Source organism: Spea bombifrons, chromosome 7 (genome assembly GCF_027358695.1).
Source record: "Spea bombifrons isolate aSpeBom1 chromosome 7, aSpeBom1.2.pri, whole genome shotgun sequence".
NCBI classification, from domain to species: Eukaryota; Metazoa; Chordata; class Amphibia; order Anura; family Pelobatidae; genus Spea; species Spea bombifrons.
In genome coordinates, this window is record NC_071093.1 from 34,251,020 (window position 1) to 34,269,402 (window position 18,383).

An 18,383-nucleotide genomic window follows, 5' to 3' on the forward strand; every position below is an offset into this window, starting at 1 on the left:
AGAGGGACATCAGGTGACGAAAGAAGGACAGATCCTTCCAATGTAAAAATGAGCTTGAAAAAAGTGTGTTATACGTAGCAGGGTGTCAGTCACACCTTGGGCCGGTTCACTATGGGTAGCAAGAGGCAGGTACCTTGCACCAAGTGAGAGCAGGGCGCATAGCGGCCTCTAGTGTAAGTGTTAGTAACAGTATGTGAGTGTATGTAATGAGAGTGTGTGCACATGTACAAGGGGGGGCACTTGGATTTATTTGCCCTCCAGGCCAAAATGTACTAGTTCTCCCCTGTGATTTGTGCAGATCCGTGTATAGTGTTCACATGAGCAGATATCTACGTGTGCCCACGTACTGTAGTCAGTGGCACATGCGCAGTGGGGCCGTGAAGACTAGAAAGCGAGTGGTGCGTGTGGGCTTGAGCGCAGTGTTTACAGCGTAAACCTTGCGCGGGTCCGTGTGCGATGCGTGTGCACCGTTCGCCAGTAAGAGCGCTGCTTTTTTCCGTGACGTCGTGTAGTGGGCGGAGCAGTTGTCAGAGGAAGCTTTGTCGCGCGGGGTGTGCAGCCTCTCCTGCGTCCTTCCTCCAAGAGACTCACCTGTCAGCGCTGTGAGTTGTTAATGTGATGCGCGGTCCTCCTGCTGCCCCCACACCGGGCAGGGCTGCGCCCTCTGACAGGGGCACATAGCTGCAGTTAATCACCCCTGGACCCTTATGACGGGATAGGCCTGGGTCTGTGGCGTTTACGTGTTCTCCGTACCTCCTGCATTAATGGCCCCCGGGAAGCAGAAAAGCAGCGGAAGGGAACGGAGTCGTGTTTTGTTTTCTGTGTACTGCAAATCACAAATAAATTGTCATTTCCATGCGGAGTAGTGGTTTTGTGTGTGTTCAGCATGCAGCCTGCTGTATACTGACTCGTAGCATTCACCGCGTTGTTCACTGCCTCATTCTGCTGCATTAGTCTTCACGCAGTAATAAGACCCCCTCATTAAATGCCTCTGGCTGTGAAGCATGCAGCGAATGCATGTTAGCCCTCGACGTGTTAGAAGCAGTTGCTAGGGGTGCATAGACACCGTACCCGATTAACGACACAAACCTATGTGAACTGCCGTTTTAAACCGTTCTGGAGCTCCAGAATATGAGTATTTTCAAGTCAAAATGGCTTCACACCCGGGTGACACGAACGCTTAAGTAGATATATGAACACAGGGTGTTTGGGAACCATGCCTCACTTTATCAAGATATTAATGGCTGCTGGCCCATTCTGTTACAGAGAAAAACGACTATCAGTGAGTGGCATGGACTTTCTTCAGGGAAAGATTAAATGCTGAATGCCGCATCTGAGGGAATATGTATTGTCTAATGTTTGGACGCCTCTCTCCAGCGCTCTACACCTTGTATACATAGGCCGGTGTAAATGTGTCAATTGAGACATTGGGGCATAAAGTTTGGATATTGACCTTATCGTTATAGCAACCAGTGGAATTGCCCAATCAGCAAGAGCGTTCCTTTGGATGCTGTGGCGGAATATCTTTATGCATAACTCTTAAATGATATATCTGCACTCTGGTGACAAAATATGTTACTCTTTGGTGGAATGGACACAAAGTATAACTTCTAAAACTGAAGCTACTGCTAAAATGTAACAAGATGCATCCCTTTGTTCTAATAGTACGAGATATCCCAAGCCTTTTAACAATAGAGAAATAGGTACTGATATTTGACCGCCTTAACATATGCCAGAGGTTTACTACAGGAGGGTCTCGGAGTACACCTGGGCTGTCCCATCTAATCATTAAGCTGAAATTCGGTATGGAGCTGTAGGTCTCTCTGTTGCCACATATTCTTATGCTAGTCTCCGATATCGTTCATATGAAGGATACACAAGAAGTTGCTCTCTAGTTATGACTGAAGACTAACTCTGTAATCAGCCTTCTATTTACCTTAGGGCTTCGTTCTGTCATGGAGGAAAGATGTTTCCAAAATCCCTATCCGGATTACAACCACCAGGCTTCACCGGCATTCAGTTCTACGGGACAGGTGAGATTTGCAGACAATATGGAGGTAGTTGTGTAAAAAAAATAAAAAGGTTCTGCTCTAAAATTTAAAACGCGGTCTTATCTCATTAACAACAATTCAAATTGCCCCATTATGAGAAGAGCGGGTCATAGATATGTTGCTTTGGGATACAGAAGACACATTCATCTCTTTTTTTTTGTCTGTGGAAGTACGAGGTATATATATCTCTGGTATTTGTGGGTCAATTGGAAACTGCGGTCACGTCCCTCTGGAATTTTAGGTTCCGTGGTTGGTTTGAAATGTTTGTCACTTACACCACACAGAATTCCTTATTGGGTTATGTAGATGTTTGGCCACTGCATCATTGTATTGTCAGATGAGGTGGGACAGATACTTCTTATCTGTTTTCTATGTATTTATAGCTGACCTCTGACTTTGTACACCTCCTAAATGGGAAGATTAAGGAGCTTCTTCAACACTTGGAAGTGGGACTGAAATCTGTAGATGCTGGAGACTGTACGGCTTATACTGGTTGGGCAGGTAAAATATCATTTGGAATCCAACTGTTTTTCTTTATAAGATTTTAAATATTTCCTTCAACCTTGTTTTGTATTTTGTAAAGGCACACTTCCAACGAGAACAGCAACTAATTATTTGAAATAGTTATGCCCCTCTTCACTACATGATTCTAAAAGTATCAATGAACAGATTTACCTCCAGGAGGCAAAGAATACTATAAAACAGTAGTCCTCGCTTCTGGTTCTTGATTTCTGAACACACATACCAGTTCAGGTCTAAAAATGCCAGGAGTGGTCTTTCATTTGCACAGGGGCTTTTGTCTGAAAGACTTGAAGGTCCAGTATGCCAGTGCCCACAAGTGGCACTAATGGAAGTGCTTGGCCAAATTGGCCACTTGCATAGTCTTCAGAAGTGGGAACCACTGAGCTACAGCATTGCTTGACAGACCTTTCTTTTTAGGAGTCATATAAAATGTATCATGAAGGTGGCTGAAATCTACATGTATTTTCCCACTCAGCAATGAATTTATATCCATTCATGTTTGGTTTTTGCTCATACATTTCAGGGATTGCCCTGTTATATCTGCGTCTCTCGGATGTGTATGGGGAGCCAACTCTCCTACAGAAAGCACAAGACTATGTCACCAGGAGTCTGCGCTGTCTGACCAGACGTGATGTCACTTTCCTTTGCGGGGATGCAGGGCCGTATGCCGTGGGGGCAGCTGTGTTTCAGAAGATGGGTTACACAAAGGAAGCAGAGGATTGTATCCGGAGGTAATACATCTAGATATGCATAACTGCTTTGTTTCTACAGCTGCACAATGTAATGCTGTTATATAAATTACTAAATAATGATTGTTTTTTGTTTTCTGGTAAACAAATCATCACATCGGTTTACTGAAAACTGTAAAGTGACATTCTAGTCAGGAAGATGTATAAATTAAGCAAGTGTCGTGTTACTGATTTATACTTTAGGTGCTGTAAAAGATTTTAGAAATATGAAGTACAAAGCATTGGATAGGTCCTCTAGTCTTTACTAAAAAACATGAAGCTGATAAAAGAACTATGTAGATAATCTCCATCTTGACCTTCTATTGTTAGGCTACTAAAAACAGAGACTACCTGTATAGATATACATCTATATAATACAAATCAACTTTGCATATTCAACAAATTCAACAGATAATATTTGCCACTGTCTTTCCTCATTACAACCATAGCCATTTTTCATCCCGGAATGGCCATTGGGCACCCCTGGCAAATGCCCACTGAGGGCCACTGCCCTTTGCGCCTCCCATTTAGCGCTCGTGCAGCCAATCCAGAGCTTTTTTGTGTACCCAGACGGTACAAGATTTTATGTGGTTTGTGTATCAGTAGGTGGTAGCACGTGTAATTTATTGGCCACTGGCCTTAAAGTGCCAGGACTGATTGTCATCTTCAGTCTGTTCTTTTCCCTTTGAGTGCTTCTCTGGAATGCTTGACACCATTAATGCATTATTTAGCAGACAAAAAGAAATTCTACTGGAGGAATGATTCTGCACTTAGTTGTTGGGGGTTGTTGATGACAGAACAGAATGAAATCAAAACAGTGCTTGAAACCATCCTGTTTTCTTGATAGGTGGAGATACAGTACCATATGTCCGGTATATTGTCTGTTCTAAGTATATTAATTTTGTATATATCGAGGGAAAAAGAGAAAAAATACAGATTCCCTATACAGATTATAAACGGCAGATTAAATTGTGAAAATGTAAGGGTTCAGCCCTTCCTGTAGATACACATATTATATATAATATCAAAAGATGTGATTATGTTTGTGTGAATATATATACACTTGAAAATGACTATTGTAGCAGGAACTAGCTGATTTTTAATGCAATCTCTCAGTAGGTGTGCAGAGGCCTTTATCAGCAACCATCACTCCTGTGTTCCGATAGCACATCATGTTACATTAAATTTTAGTTTAAAAGGCTAACTAATCATTAAAGCCCATTTATATTTATGTCAGCACAGGTACAAGTCTCCTTGTTTTGCATGAAAATAGCTTTGTGACAGGTATTGTGTGTGTATATATATATATATATATATATATATATATATATATATATATATATATATATATATATATATATATATATATATATATATATATACAAATTGTAGAGTTCATTAAATATTTAAATAGAGTTCCCAACCTTTCTCATAAACAACATATGAAAGTTAAACTTCAACAGATATTTTTAGGAACTAATTAGTTAAGTAATAATATTCGCATATACATTCCTGAAATAACCATCAACATTATTGTTCTCAAATTGAGTGTCAACTGTAGAAGAAATTCTCATGCACTGCTATCTTCTCTGATGGATAGTTATACCTTACGCAGGCTGCTTTATCATGACTTCTTCTTTTTACAGTCTTCTCCAAATGCATGCCTCAGTGGTAAGGGTGGACTCCAGACTCCCAGATGAGCTCCTGTATGGACGTATGGGGTACCTATATGCCCTGCTTTTTATCAACAAACAATATGGAATGGAGAAGATACCTTCCAGTTACATCCAACAGGTTGGATACACTCAGGACACCCATTTTTCAGCTTTGTGAATGTATATGCCAGTTTTGCTTGTTTTTTTTTTTGTAAATTGTGTCACCTTGTCATAATTTGTTCCCTTTTAGTAATATTTTCCTTATTCTTACCCCCATGTTCTTTTATAGTAAATATTGGTTACTCACAGAGATAGGCAGCAAAAGACTTTGACAGACATTTCACCAAATGACCCGTAAGCACCATTGACTTCCGCAAACCTGAGACACTTTTCTGTCTGTTCACTAAAGGGAGAGTTGCCAGGAGAGTTTTCAAGTAAGCGTCTGCTGGATGAAGAACTTGGCTGGCCCTGTAAAATGCATAGTTAGTATCTTCACCCACTGAACTATGTATTTCACTCTTTTTGTTAGAGAAACTTGCCAGCATTGACCCTTAATGCATATTGAAGTGAAAGTGTTGGTACTGCAACTCTCCTTCCAAATCTATAATAGATAGATCTTTTCCTATCCCTAGTGTAGTCTAAAAGACCAGGTTTTGTTTTCTAAAGAAAAAACGGCTATTTAATTATGTATATAGGTTTGTGGCTCGCATTCAGAGCATAAAGGGAGTCTCAGGAACCTCATAATCTAAGAGTTTGTTCTCTTGTCAGGTATGTAATACAGTACTGGACTCAGGGGAACGGCTGTCGGTGCACAGAAACTTCACTGCTCAGAGTCCACTGATGTATGAGTGGTACAGAGAATATTATGTGGGTCCTGCCCATGGCCTGGCCGGAATATACTACTATCTAATGCAGGTAAGCTGTAACCTCTAAAATATAAGGCAAATATTGAAGCTACAGTTGACTATCCTGTTTCACATTACCTATTCTAATAAGCATTACAAATTAACGTGAATTTGTTTTTTCTTAATTTTTCTAGGGTCTTGTCCCATAGCCAGATCAAAAGACGCCTTTTCATGAACCAATAAATAAGCACACCACACCACCCTCATACCTTGTGTAGTAACAAGACAGACACGAAAAGGCAGATCCAAAAAGTTTAATAATTATAGGGAGGGAAATAAACGGCTAAGGATGTAGCGAGGCATCTGTGGATTGGTTCGCTCAGAGAGCTGATTGCAGTATGCCGAGAGCTGCATCAGCTGAGGCCACAATGTCTATCTTGTAGTGTCTAGAAAATGCATGCACGCTGGCCCATCATGCTGTTTAACAAATCAGGTTTACGGAAATGTTTGCTTTTTCTGCCCAGGTTGTTTCCTTAGTTCGTGTTGAATGTGCTATTAGAAGCTCTGGGGAGTTTCTTATGAGTATTCTCATATGCCAGTCATATAGTTGACTTGATCTATCTGGAAAGAGTATGGTTGGATGCTTTTTCAACCTTCTTTGTACCCAGATAATTGATGAAGAGGTGTTCTGACCTCTCATATTACGACCCAATTTGCCCTTCTAAATATGGGAGAGGTCATTATGTGACAAACTCATGACTAAGCATACAAGTGTGAAACATGTCAAGCAATTGCTCTTGTTAGGCCTGAAATAAGAAGACATAGAGATCCCAGGTAGCATCTGAATGCTGAATTTTTCCGCCGCATAGGTTTTTTTTGTGATATGTCTGTTCTTGTATCTGTAAAATCTGAAACGATTTCCACCTATTCCAGACCTTCAGAGTGTGATTATTGTTAGTTCATTGTCTGACAAGTGTTGGAATGTCATTCACTGCGTTCATCAATTTAAATACTCTACTGTTGAGGATTAAACACAGTTGATACGCAGGCTAGGGTGGATGACATAGTTTGCAGACCTAATATATTTCTGTTGCCCTCAGCCTGAATGTGGTGTCAGCAGCGAGAAGCTTCAAAGCCTTATCCGTCCCAGTGTAAATTATTTCAGCCACCTCAAGTTTACATCTGGCAACTACCCAGCCTGCGTTGGGGACCATAGGGATCTACTGGTACACTGGTGTCATGGCGCTCCTGGCGTTATTTATATGCTAATACAGGCTTTTAAGGTATGGTTTAAATCATTCTTGACAGGAAACATTTTAAAGATTGGCTCCTCCTCCTTTTATAGTGAACTTTGGGAACATGCTTCTTTTGTGGTTTCTAATACAACCAGGTTGGCCCTAAAAATGATGGCCTGCCACCTAATTATAACAACATTTTGTCAACCTCTATCACAGAGCTGTTTAACAATCAAAAAGGTGATGTACTACATGAGGACATTGTGTAGCAATTTAATTGTGATTAGAAGGATATTCTAACTTAAAAAGGGCAATAACACCTCATGGTGTTTTTTAACAATATACTTTCATTGACTGCCCTGTGAAGTTCATTGTCATAGTGGCTCTGTCATTCTGTGCTCTGTGTAAAATGTGTTTAATTTCCTCCTTGTATTAACCCCTTGATGACAATTGACGTGCCAGGCACTGAAAACCCACCCCAGGACAACCTGTGCAAGCACCATAGCAAGAGACATGTTGCCTCTCGCAAGACGGCGGAGCCCACTACAACATAAACAAGATCCCCAGAGGGTCCGCCCAGACCCTCCTAAGAACTCTGAGCTTCCCCTACAGGTTAAATACAGAGACTGCATTCGACCATGCAAGTCAATGGTTGGGGTGTTGTTTGGCAGAAACATATAGCAGAAGCCATATATTCAAGCCTAAAGTACAATGTGTGTTGAGAAAAAACACAAAAAATACTACCACAAGGCTTCACAGAGGCTGGTAGTAGAATTAGTGCATTGAAAGAGTTGTCTAGTGAATCATATATGGTATAATAGGGGTAAATTGAACTGACCGGCTTCAAAGATGTCCTAGAGAGGACATGACCAGATCTCCAAATACATAACAACATTGGGTCTAAATTCAGGACAAATATTTGAATCTCTTAGCAGTTTTTTCATTAGGTTTTATGAGATGAGTAAAAGATTTTTTCAAATAAAATTCAGAAAAAAGTGCTTTTTATATTTTCTTTTTTTTATAGTAAATTAAATGATATAAATAAAATAATGGTATCTAAAGAAAGCTCTTATATAATTTGCTTGGGCACACTAAATGAGTTTTTCCTGAAGAAGACTACACCTAAACAGCAATGCTACAAGAATGTTAAAACAACTGTTGTCATGAAGGGTACAAAAAAACATCTCTGTCCTTAAGGGGTTAAATAACTGTTATTTGTTTATTGATACTTTTCACTGACTTTCCCTTGTAGGTCTTTCGGGAGGATAAGTACCTAGCAGATGCCTTGCACTGTGCCGAGGTAGCTTGGCACCGTGGGTTACTGAAGAAAGGATATGGGCTTTGCCATGGCACAGCGGGAAATGCCTACAGCTTCCTAGCACTTTACAACTTAACCCGTGATGTCAAATACTTGTACAGAGCATGCAAGGTATGTGCATAGGAGCTAAACACTAAAAAACCCCATTAAGCCACCACGTCAACCTCTTGTGCTGTCACAAGCATAGTGCCCACAGTGAAACGCTAATGTGTCCCCCCCACGTTCCAGCCACAGACAGCCTGTACCTTTTACAAGATTTAAAGAAGAAAAAAATGAAGGACTTCTGTCAACAGTTTATAGTTCATTTGATCCAATATTTCAATGATCCAGTGGAATTTTGGTTCCGACATATACATTATACGTAACATGACATATTGAATCCAAACGTAATCCTTAAGAAAAGTAAAATAAAAATTGATTTTGTTACTTACAAAACGGTCTCGCATAATGGTGAATATGGGAATGTTGTAACCCCAAATGATTGTCTGAATTTATAATTTATGGAACAAAATTAGTGCATTCCTTCAGAAATTATCTGTAGCCACATATATGATATGCTTTATAGTCAAAAGCTAAGTATGGTCTTATGCATTTTAACATATAGACAATAATAGCTGTGTATCACTTCATACATGGCTTACCTTCAGCTCATACCTTAAAATGCCTGAATTGTACCCGACCTTGTTTTTGGGACAATGACAAATAATATTTACGTTCCTGTGTGTAATATTTGCACTTTACTAGTTTTGTAATGTGTCCCTGAGTTCACCTGTCTTGTTCTTTAGTTTGCAGAATGGTGTATGGATTATGGTGAGCATGGCTGCAGGACCCCAGACACTCCATTCTCCTTGTTTGAAGGTACAATCAGATTGTATGTCAGTTCACTCTTGATATATTTGCATATGTTCTGTTTAAAGTATACCTGGCATTAGAAAAAGCCACTCTTTTAAACAAATATATAAATAAAGAGTTACTTTAGCTTTAGTCTCCATGCTGTGAGCGACTGATTAAATGAAATATATATTTAGATGCAACAGCTACAATTATGGCTGCAAAGTGGACTGTGTCAGATGTGGTCTTTTGGGGACAGAAATCTGTGTATTTTTCCAAGATATTTTTGTGCCTTTTATAACCCTGCGTATGTAGGAGCTGATAAATGTGGTGGGTAAAGTGAGATTAGATCTAGGGTACCATTTATTATTAGAAAAAATGTTTTGTTTCTTTTATTCTCCATTTAGGAATATATTTTTCAACTATATAGATGGAAAAACATAAGGGTCAAATAAAGCTAAAAACCCTTTCCATCCCCTTAAAAATATATTATTCATATAGGTGTAATAAACAATTAAATAGTTGCACAAACACAGATGAAATGGACAAATTTGTTTGGTTGAAATGTGTCCAAATTCCCAGTGTGAAGGGGTTAAAGTGTATATAATTCTACTAAAGTCTAAAGGTAACATTTTAGCTCCTATAACGCTCAGCCATCGTTTGATTCATGTTGCTCTTGAAGGTCACTGCAATTGTTAGTGATGTTGATTCCTCTCAGTCAAAGATATAAAAGTACATAGGGTCTAAATTACCAAATATTTTCTCATACCTCCAGCTCCAGGTGGTGGCATTATCACAGCAGTTCCAATACGATGATAATAAGAACGATCATCTCCTTCTTGAAAACAATTAGTAGAGACATTTTTATCACAAATGTCCGCAGCTTTATAAGCTGCAGAAATCAAGTGTCTATTAACATGGTGTCTACGGCAGAGATTATTAATCTTCGTTTTTCACTCCCAGCATTGCTATTGGTTATTTCATTACCTTCTCCGTCCAGGGTAACAGCTTGATGGATTTGATGGTAGGGTTGCCCTTTAGTTTATACTCTTGACAAATATCACTTCCAATTTTGCTCACTTATCGGCAGATAGCAGCCGTGTAAAAGTCTCTTCTCATCCAAATTGCATTCGTTTACAAATGTTCTTCTGTACACCTAGTGTTTTAAGCACAGTTCACATTATAGATCAGCTGTGACATTTTAATAAATCACAGCCCAGACATGTTTGATCAGTATACAAGCGGAGCTCTGCCTTTATCTAGATATTGATAACAAAGAAAAACAATCCAAGTTCTAAGTGTATTCTTGTGTGGCTGGGTAGAAGTTTTCAGGTCTCTACGTAACTTAATTATACGTCTATCTGTGCCAAGGTTGTTGCGCAACTGTTCCCACAGTCCTCAGATCTACCATACTGTTATAAAATCTTATTGTTTTCTATTTTCTTCCAATAGGTATGGCTGGGACTATTTATTTCCTTGCAGATCTACTAGAACCGGCAAAAGCCAAGTTCCCTGCTTTTGAGATCTGAAAACGTTCATCCGCTGATGTATGCCTGTTCCGTAACTTTTAGCTTCTTGGGACAATGCTTGATATAGGAGTAAGCTAAGCATTATTTAACTGTGCTCAGTATCATGCGTCTTGATATTAGCTATTGTAAATTGGCCTTTGTTCAGAGTAACCTTTTCCCTGTTTGAATGCCATCTTATCAGACACATATATATAACATAAAGCACCTGACTGAGGATAGCTGTAAGTAAAAGTCATTGTGCTGCGTGATTATATGACACTAGTTGAAATGAAATCAGTTTTATTTTACCCAATTAAGGGTGCAGTTCCACCTTCCCTGCTCACTTTAACACTTTTGTAAAGAAACGTAACATTAGAAACATCAGTCGTGGTAATGCTGAATTCTCAGCACCTTTCTAGGAATAATTATTTAATTAAGTTCAATTTTGAGTCATTCCGATTTTTTTGGTGAACACTTAATTGTCACCCGGTAGTGAAAGATTGTTGACATAAACACATAAAGCCCTTAAAAACGCCTGTGTTGAGCAATTGATAATGTTACAGGTCTAAGAAGGTTTAATGTTTTAAATGAATGTTTGGATGTTGAGTTCTCCTTCCTTTTCCACTTTGTACCCTTAGTAATAATTTATTTTCTCCCGGATTCAAACTTTTCTCAAATAAGTAAGTGTTTGTCTTTAAATGTCATTTACTTCTGAATTTAAACCAGTATTATAGTACATCTTTGGGGTATTTCTTAGAGGTAGACAGGTTAAGTAATACTGTGACTAACCAGCATTCTGTACTAGAAGCTTGCATGGATCGCTTATGTAGTAAGAAGGGTGTACCGCTTACAGCTTTTCGTAATACCCAACTACTCGTTTTCATTGCCCGTGACATTTGCTTTGAAAAATTTGTTCTAGATGTATTGGATCAAAGAGCTTTTGTTAAATTTGGGAGATTACGTGGAAAGGAGGTTTGTATTTCCATGTGACGCATGTTCAATAAATATCTATACCATCTGGATCTGGCATCCTTATTAGAGATTTAAACAAAAGTCCAATGAAAAGCAGATACTGATCGTACGACCCTGACCCTTTTATTGGGAGAGACTGTCTTTTTTTTGCTATAACTGTTTTATTTCCTAGATCACATTAAGCTTAATTTCCTGCCTCTGTTCTGTGATTTGTTAGTGCCTGCTTAGTATTGTATTTTTGATGTCCTGAATAATTAAGAATGCAAATAGTGCCATTCAAATAAACATTGATATGTCTCTTTAACAAAGTTTAACAGGGATGGATTTGGGATTAAAATTGGTCCTGGCATCCTACGGCCAGCGGGTGATGAATGATGTACATGCAGCCATCTACTGGATACACAGAGCTGCACACTGTGCTCGTAAATTATGTGAACCCCATTAGCCAAGGGCATTTGGCAGATCTATGACATTACCGGTTCAGGTCTTCTTGTAATATAAATGCTGCTGGTGTTAAAGGTAGATCGCCATATAACAAAACTACATTTTCTGCTGGTGTTTGGATTAGCTTCAGGTCTGCACGACCCTAGCTATTTATTATGTTGAAAACTAAACAATAAAGTATACTTAACTATATATCTCCCTGTCTGATTTGTAGTTCTCACTGGGAAATGTATTATCTGTAGAAGAAAATTTACCTGCAGATAAAATATAGTCCAGCAGAGGGCAGCAAAACGTTGCAGCTTCCTGTTCACACTTTTTCACTTTTATCATAGTTTTACCTAAAGTTTAGGATTTTTCTTTGTCAGTCAGCATATTTTCTTGTAGGGTATGTACTAAGATTGGTCACAGCCTGGGGCAGGGCCAGCATTCTATGAAAAATGTCCTTTCCTGACGTTCTCTTTCCTTTCTTCATCAATTCTTACAAAGGCTGCCTGAACCAATCAACAACAACCTGGTACTTAACACTAGTGGGGAAATATAATGGGAGGAATAATCATAGATCCTGAGATAAAGGGACTTATGATACTTTTCCCCATGATATAAATATATATACTGTGTGCGTGTGTGTGTGTATATATATATTTACACTGAGTATGTATAGATAGATATACATACAACGAAAGAAGCCTTGCACACAACCTTCATTGCCTAAATACATGGGTGCATCATCTGGTGATCATATACAAGTAGCAGAACATGTGCACACAAACTGATTTTTCTCATTTATTTACAAACTTCATATAATTATATTAGAGAACATGAAAGACTTAAAATATGTAATATTTGTTACTCATTAAATAAATAAACAAAACAGGAAGAAACGAACAGCCTGGAAGTGTAACATATCAGCAAGGGACGTTTATCTGGTAGCCATGGTAACAAACGTGCGTATATTTCATCAAATAAGAATAGGCTTAAACTTCTGTTTGTTGTTACAAATGTTCCTTAACGCCAATCTTGTTTTAACTTGTTATATGCCACACCAATATTTTATGTTTCCTATTATCTCCAGATCATCCATTTTGTTAACCAGAATTATATGCCATGATATGCACACACGTGCATACATACATACTCACGCATATTAACTTGCCGCTCAAGCACACGTGGCTTCTATGTGGTAAGAGTTCCGTACTTGTACTATGGGGTTCAAGAGACCTCCTGGCTACAGCAGCCAGCACACTGCAACTTCTGCCTTTTAATATCCAGTAATGCACCTGGGCCCCGTAGCTTGAGGACCCCTAGGCACGTGCTAGTTTGCTTATTGGATAATGTGTCCTTGCTGTTAGGTGGGTTGTTTTGTGTGTTTTCATTGTTTTTAGCATGATTTATAACTGACACCGGATTCAAGTTGTGTATACACATTGCTAGAATGAGTTCAGTGTCAAGTAAGTTAAAATGCACCTTATTAATATGGTTCAAATATTTAAAACCAAAATCGAGACATTATTTACTTTATTCTCAATTTTATTTTGGGACGTGTTCACTTTAATTGCCTCAGAAATGTGACATTTTGTCTCTCCACTCTGCTGTGTGCAGAAGTAACAATATTTATTTGAAAAATCTTTCAGTGGATATTCAGCTAACAAAGATGTGCAATGTTTCTGGCAATTGTTCCTTTAGCGCTATGATTAATCAAGTCTGGCCTCAGCCTAAATGTAATCCGTACTTGATCACCTTAATTTATTTTTTACATTGAATTTTTTTTTCATTCTTTATTTGTTTTTTTTTTCTTCATATTACAGTACATAAGTGGTTAGATTGTATTGCTGTCCCTGTCTATCACTGGATGTCTTTTTCTGGAAATCATGCCACCATTTCTGTATCTGACAAATACAATGTCGAACTGGGAATGAAAAGCAGCCCTGGAAATTCTTGGACACTAGCCCCATATATTTTATTGTGTGGTCGAGCTTGCGTGCCGTCACACCACACTAGGGGCATAACTAGAAACCACAGGGCACAGGTGCAAAAATTGCCCTGGGGCACCACAATTTCACAAGCAACATGCCCCACAGTGTCACATTTGCTCCCAAACAGATTGTCTGTGCCATCTGTTCCCCCAAACATGTCTGTGCCATCTTTCCCCCAAGCAGCTTGTCAGTGCCCCTAAGCAGCTTGCCTGTGACTGAAACAGCCTGCCTATGCCATCTCTGCCCATCTCTGCCCCTAAACAGTCTGCCGGTGCCATATCTGCCCCCAAACACCTATACATTTATTCATTTTCTTACTCACTCATTCATGCGGCCTCTGCATTGCAAGCTGAACGCAGGTTATCCTTCCAGTAGGTGGCGAATATTGTTTAAGCGTGAAGGCTGCACCACACACACTCCCTTTGGTTATCTGGAGCTTGAGCTTACAATGGATATTAGACAATGGAATGTGAATATTTATGTATTAAATAGATTTAGACCTCCCCCAACAAGCTTAATCCCAAAGGAAATTTATTCAGATTAGGGTTAGTGGTGCCTGGATACAGTATTAACTCTACCCCCCCCCCTCTTCCCTGTAACTAACACAAATTCACTATAATGCCCACTCTCCCTAACACCATACAGTAACACACTGTCACCCTAACACCATACACTTAGACATAAATACACACACTCTCTTGCCCAGTAGTGCAACACATGGGCTATCGCTCCCTGCAAACCTGTTGCCCAAGGGTTATTTAGCACTGAAACTAAATAACACTAAAACATTTACTAAACCAAAGCTATAGGTAGTTATAAGTATCCTAAGCTGTGACGGTGACAATTCCTTTTCAGGAAATGATAGAATAACAAAGCCATTTTTTCCCTCTAACACCATAACTAAAAGAAATTGTGTGTCATTGTGTTCTTTATAATAAATCAGATATTAAACTTTTGGGGAACTAAAAATGTTATGGTTTGCGTTTCCATAAATGGATTAGTCTGCACTACTCACAATACAGCAAAACATGCTGCATATATGTCAGACTTTTGACTTTAGATAAAGTTTCATTCTAAGCTTAGAGAATGGGCTAAAAACCATTGGGTTTAAAGCAAACCATATTTATCACATATTATGTAGACGTTAGTGACCCTTCTTCTGTAGTCCGTACTGATTTGTGCTTCCCTATGTATACAACAAATTCTGATTCCATTCTCACACACAGTGTTTATTTAACGCTGACAGTCTGTTACAATGACCTCTGTTATCTTTTCTAGATCTTCTATGACATATAGGAGCAAAGGTACATGAGTCACTTGGCTACCAGATTTTTAAATGTGGCTTTTATAAGGACAGGAAATTATCCATGCTGGTCAAAAAAAGATCTCTTTTTAGGTTCGCTGTTTGACGGACTTAGTACTAAGATAACGTAGAGCACGGTTGGGAACCTAACACTCATGCCAGGGTGTTTGGGATTTTTTTGGTCCTGAGAGGCCTGTGATTGGTCATCTCTTGCCGTTGTGCAGTCAATGGATTTTGTCGCAGTCCTTGCAGTGATGCAGAGGGGGGCGTTGGGCTGCTGGCAGTAACTTAATATGGGATTTGGTCATCTAGCTCAAAGGCGTCTTGGAGCGGAGCCCATAAATAGATGCTTTTGGGGAATGTAAGAAGTAGAACAAATGGCCTCAGCTAGTGAACGCCATAGAGCTATAACCAACTCCTTTTGAGTATAGTTAAGCAGCTGGTAATTCTACTCTATATTTTTCCTGTCAAGTCACCTGATCAGAAAATGCTTCTCCTCCGATAAGGATTATATCACCCATAAATACTTTTTTCAACAATGATATCTAAGCTTTCTCTTTATAGATCAAACATATTGAGCTTTAATTTCATTTATGCATTGTCTGTTGTATTGAATACAATATTTACATATGCCAAAGTACTATACAGTTGTGTTATATATGCACGTTCAGCCATAACATTATGACCGCTGACAGGTAACGTGAATAACACTGATAATCTTGTTATTATGGCACCTGTCAGTGGGTGGGATATATAAGGCACCAAGCGAACATATCATCAGCAAAGTTGATGTGTTAGAAGCAGGATAATGGGCAAACGTAAGGATCAGACCGACTTTGACAAGGGACAAATTGTGATGGCTAGATGACTAGAGTCAGAGCATCCAAGCGGCCAAGGCTCATTGATACACGTAGGGGCAAACCAGTCAGGGTGCCCATGCTGACCCCTGTCTAGTGCCAAAAACGCCTACGATGGGCAATGAGCATAAGAACTGGACCATAGAGCAATAGAAGAAGGTGGCCTGGTGTGATGAATCACATTTTCTTTTACATCACTTGAATGGCAGAGTGTGTGTGCATTGCTTACCTGGAGATCACCTGGCACCAGGATGCATCCACGGAGGCCACACCTAACAAGGACTCAAAAGATCTGCTGCTAACGTCTGGGTGCCAGATACCATAGCCTACCTTCGGAGGTAAAGTTTAGTCCATGCTTCGATGGGTCAGGGCTGTTTTGGCTGCAAAAGAGGGACCTACACAATATTAGGCAGGTGGTCATAATGTTATGGCTGATCAATATAAATATATATGTATATACTGTATATATACAGCCACAGACAAATATATCCATGAATATTTTTCAGTTATTAATTTAGTAATGTTTTTTCCCCTACAGTACTGTATGAGAAAGAGAAATAACTTAAAACAAAACTCTACATTAACCAAAGTGCGAATATGAAAATCTATTTTTGTGTTTTTGTGCATTTCACAAGAGTTATTTATCTTTTTGGAGTGCATACAAATATGTGCAGATTGATACATGCAGATTTTTTATCTTTTTCCCTATAAAACATTCAATACAGCAGCTGTGAAGTATTATTGCAACTAAGATGTGACTTAATAAATACAAAATCCTGCCCTTGTCTTGATGAATGAGCGGTAAAATGTGGCACTGCGGACAACAGAGGGACTTGGGTGTAATTATTTCTAAGGACTTGGAAATGCTAGAACAAGATGTCATAATCTACATCTAATGTGTCAGAAGCTTAGATGTAATATACAGAAGCTTTACTTTAAAGAGAGGGTGGTAGGTAAGTGGAACAGCCTCCCAACAGAATTGGTAGAGACTAATACAGTGAGGGAATTTAAGAATAGATGGGATTGACATAAAGCTATCCTTAATCTAAAACAAGACCAAATATTGAGTTGGCTCCCCAACTTATTTCTCCGCTAAGCCATGAACAAATGTGAAAGAGTGACATGCTTTGTAGTGAGGGCAATATAATTATTATAGGACATTTACATTTCTGATGTGCCTGGCCAATGACTACTAAGTATTGTCTAAAATTAATGGTGCCTTAGGCTGGTGGATACATTGTCTTGTAAGAAATCCAGCCCTGTCTAACACCTGAACCTACATACAAATGAAAATGCATGTAATGCTGTGTGCCGTGAGCTTTTTGGGCTTCCTAAATAAAATAATACATTTTAAATTATTAAAAAATGTTAAATTTGTGTTTAGTTATTAGCACGCACCCTTATACAATATTCAAGAATTATTTTCATAAATTCAACATATTTCTCTTCTCCTCTCACCTCACCTGACATCACATTAACTAACCTCTTTGACCTAGTCCTTGTCTTCTGAAAGCCCGCCGCACATCTTGCTATGCGTGGCTGCCAGGTAGCGCAGCGCCAGATATGATGGCATATGCTGTGGGGCGCTGACTGGTAGACGTGTTGTGAGAGTTTGAGTAGGAGACCTGTGCATCAACCCGTACAAATCTCTTTTGCCCCTGTAGCTGCATTGGTGGCCGCACGTAAAATTAGATGGCTGGCCTAGGGGAAGATGCCTACTGTGAAATTTCCCGGTAGGCCAGTCCGGCTCTGCTTATGTCCTGCAGGAGTTGAGAGGGATCTCCGATGGTTAACTTCACGGTGTGGTCAGTTTCATAATCAACAGAAAGATTGTAAAGCTTTGCATCTGAAGAATGTGTGGGTAATAACGAGGGTTTGATGGTGTCACTACTGAAGCTCAGGTATGATATATCGAGTGGCTGTTAAAGGACACTTTAATATGCTTCACTGTGGCTACCCTAGCTCAATAGTATATCTGGCCCTTGAGAGCTACAAACACAACAGCTTTCCTAGATGACACATAATACATGGCTTTGTATTGTTATATTACTGAGATTACATTTGGTTTAGCATTTAGTTATGTGACATTTTCTTTTTGTGGAATATTATTTTCATCTTAGATTCTGAAATGCCACAGTCTC

At 39.2% G+C, this 18,383-nt stretch overlaps 1 protein-coding gene across 1 annotated transcript; it reads left to right on the plus strand.

Annotated features, from left to right (window-relative positions):
* The first annotated feature begins 522 nt into the window (after positions 1-522).
* LANCL1 (LanC like glutathione S-transferase 1) lies at positions 523-10,885 on the plus strand. The gene is made up of 10 exons (XM_053472323.1): positions 523-602; positions 1,942-2,033; positions 2,435-2,552; positions 3,097-3,304; positions 4,948-5,095; positions 5,725-5,871; positions 6,902-7,084; positions 8,289-8,465; positions 9,140-9,212; positions 10,638-10,885. The coding sequence occupies exons 2-10, from the start codon at positions 1,956-1,958 to the stop codon at positions 10,712-10,714; spliced, it is 1,209 nt and encodes a 402-aa protein (XP_053328298.1). The 5' UTR covers positions 523-602; positions 1,942-1,955; the 3' UTR covers positions 10,715-10,885.
* The last annotated feature ends 7,498 nt before the right edge of the window (positions 10,886-18,383 follow it).

Excerpts from the sequence above, each read along its gene's own strand:
- LANCL1 (XM_053472323.1), top strand. The coding sequence starts at position 1,956 with ATGGAGGAAAGATGTTTCCAAAATCCCTATCCGGATTACAACCACCAG. Across the intron at positions 2,553-3,096 it reads GGCTTATACTGGTTGGGCAG|GGATTGCCCTGTTATATCTG; the intron begins GTAAAATATCAT and ends CATACATTTCAG. Across the intron at positions 5,872-6,901 it reads TATACTACTATCTAATGCAG|CCTGAATGTGGTGTCAGCAG; the intron begins GTAAGCTGTAAC and ends TGTTGCCCTCAG.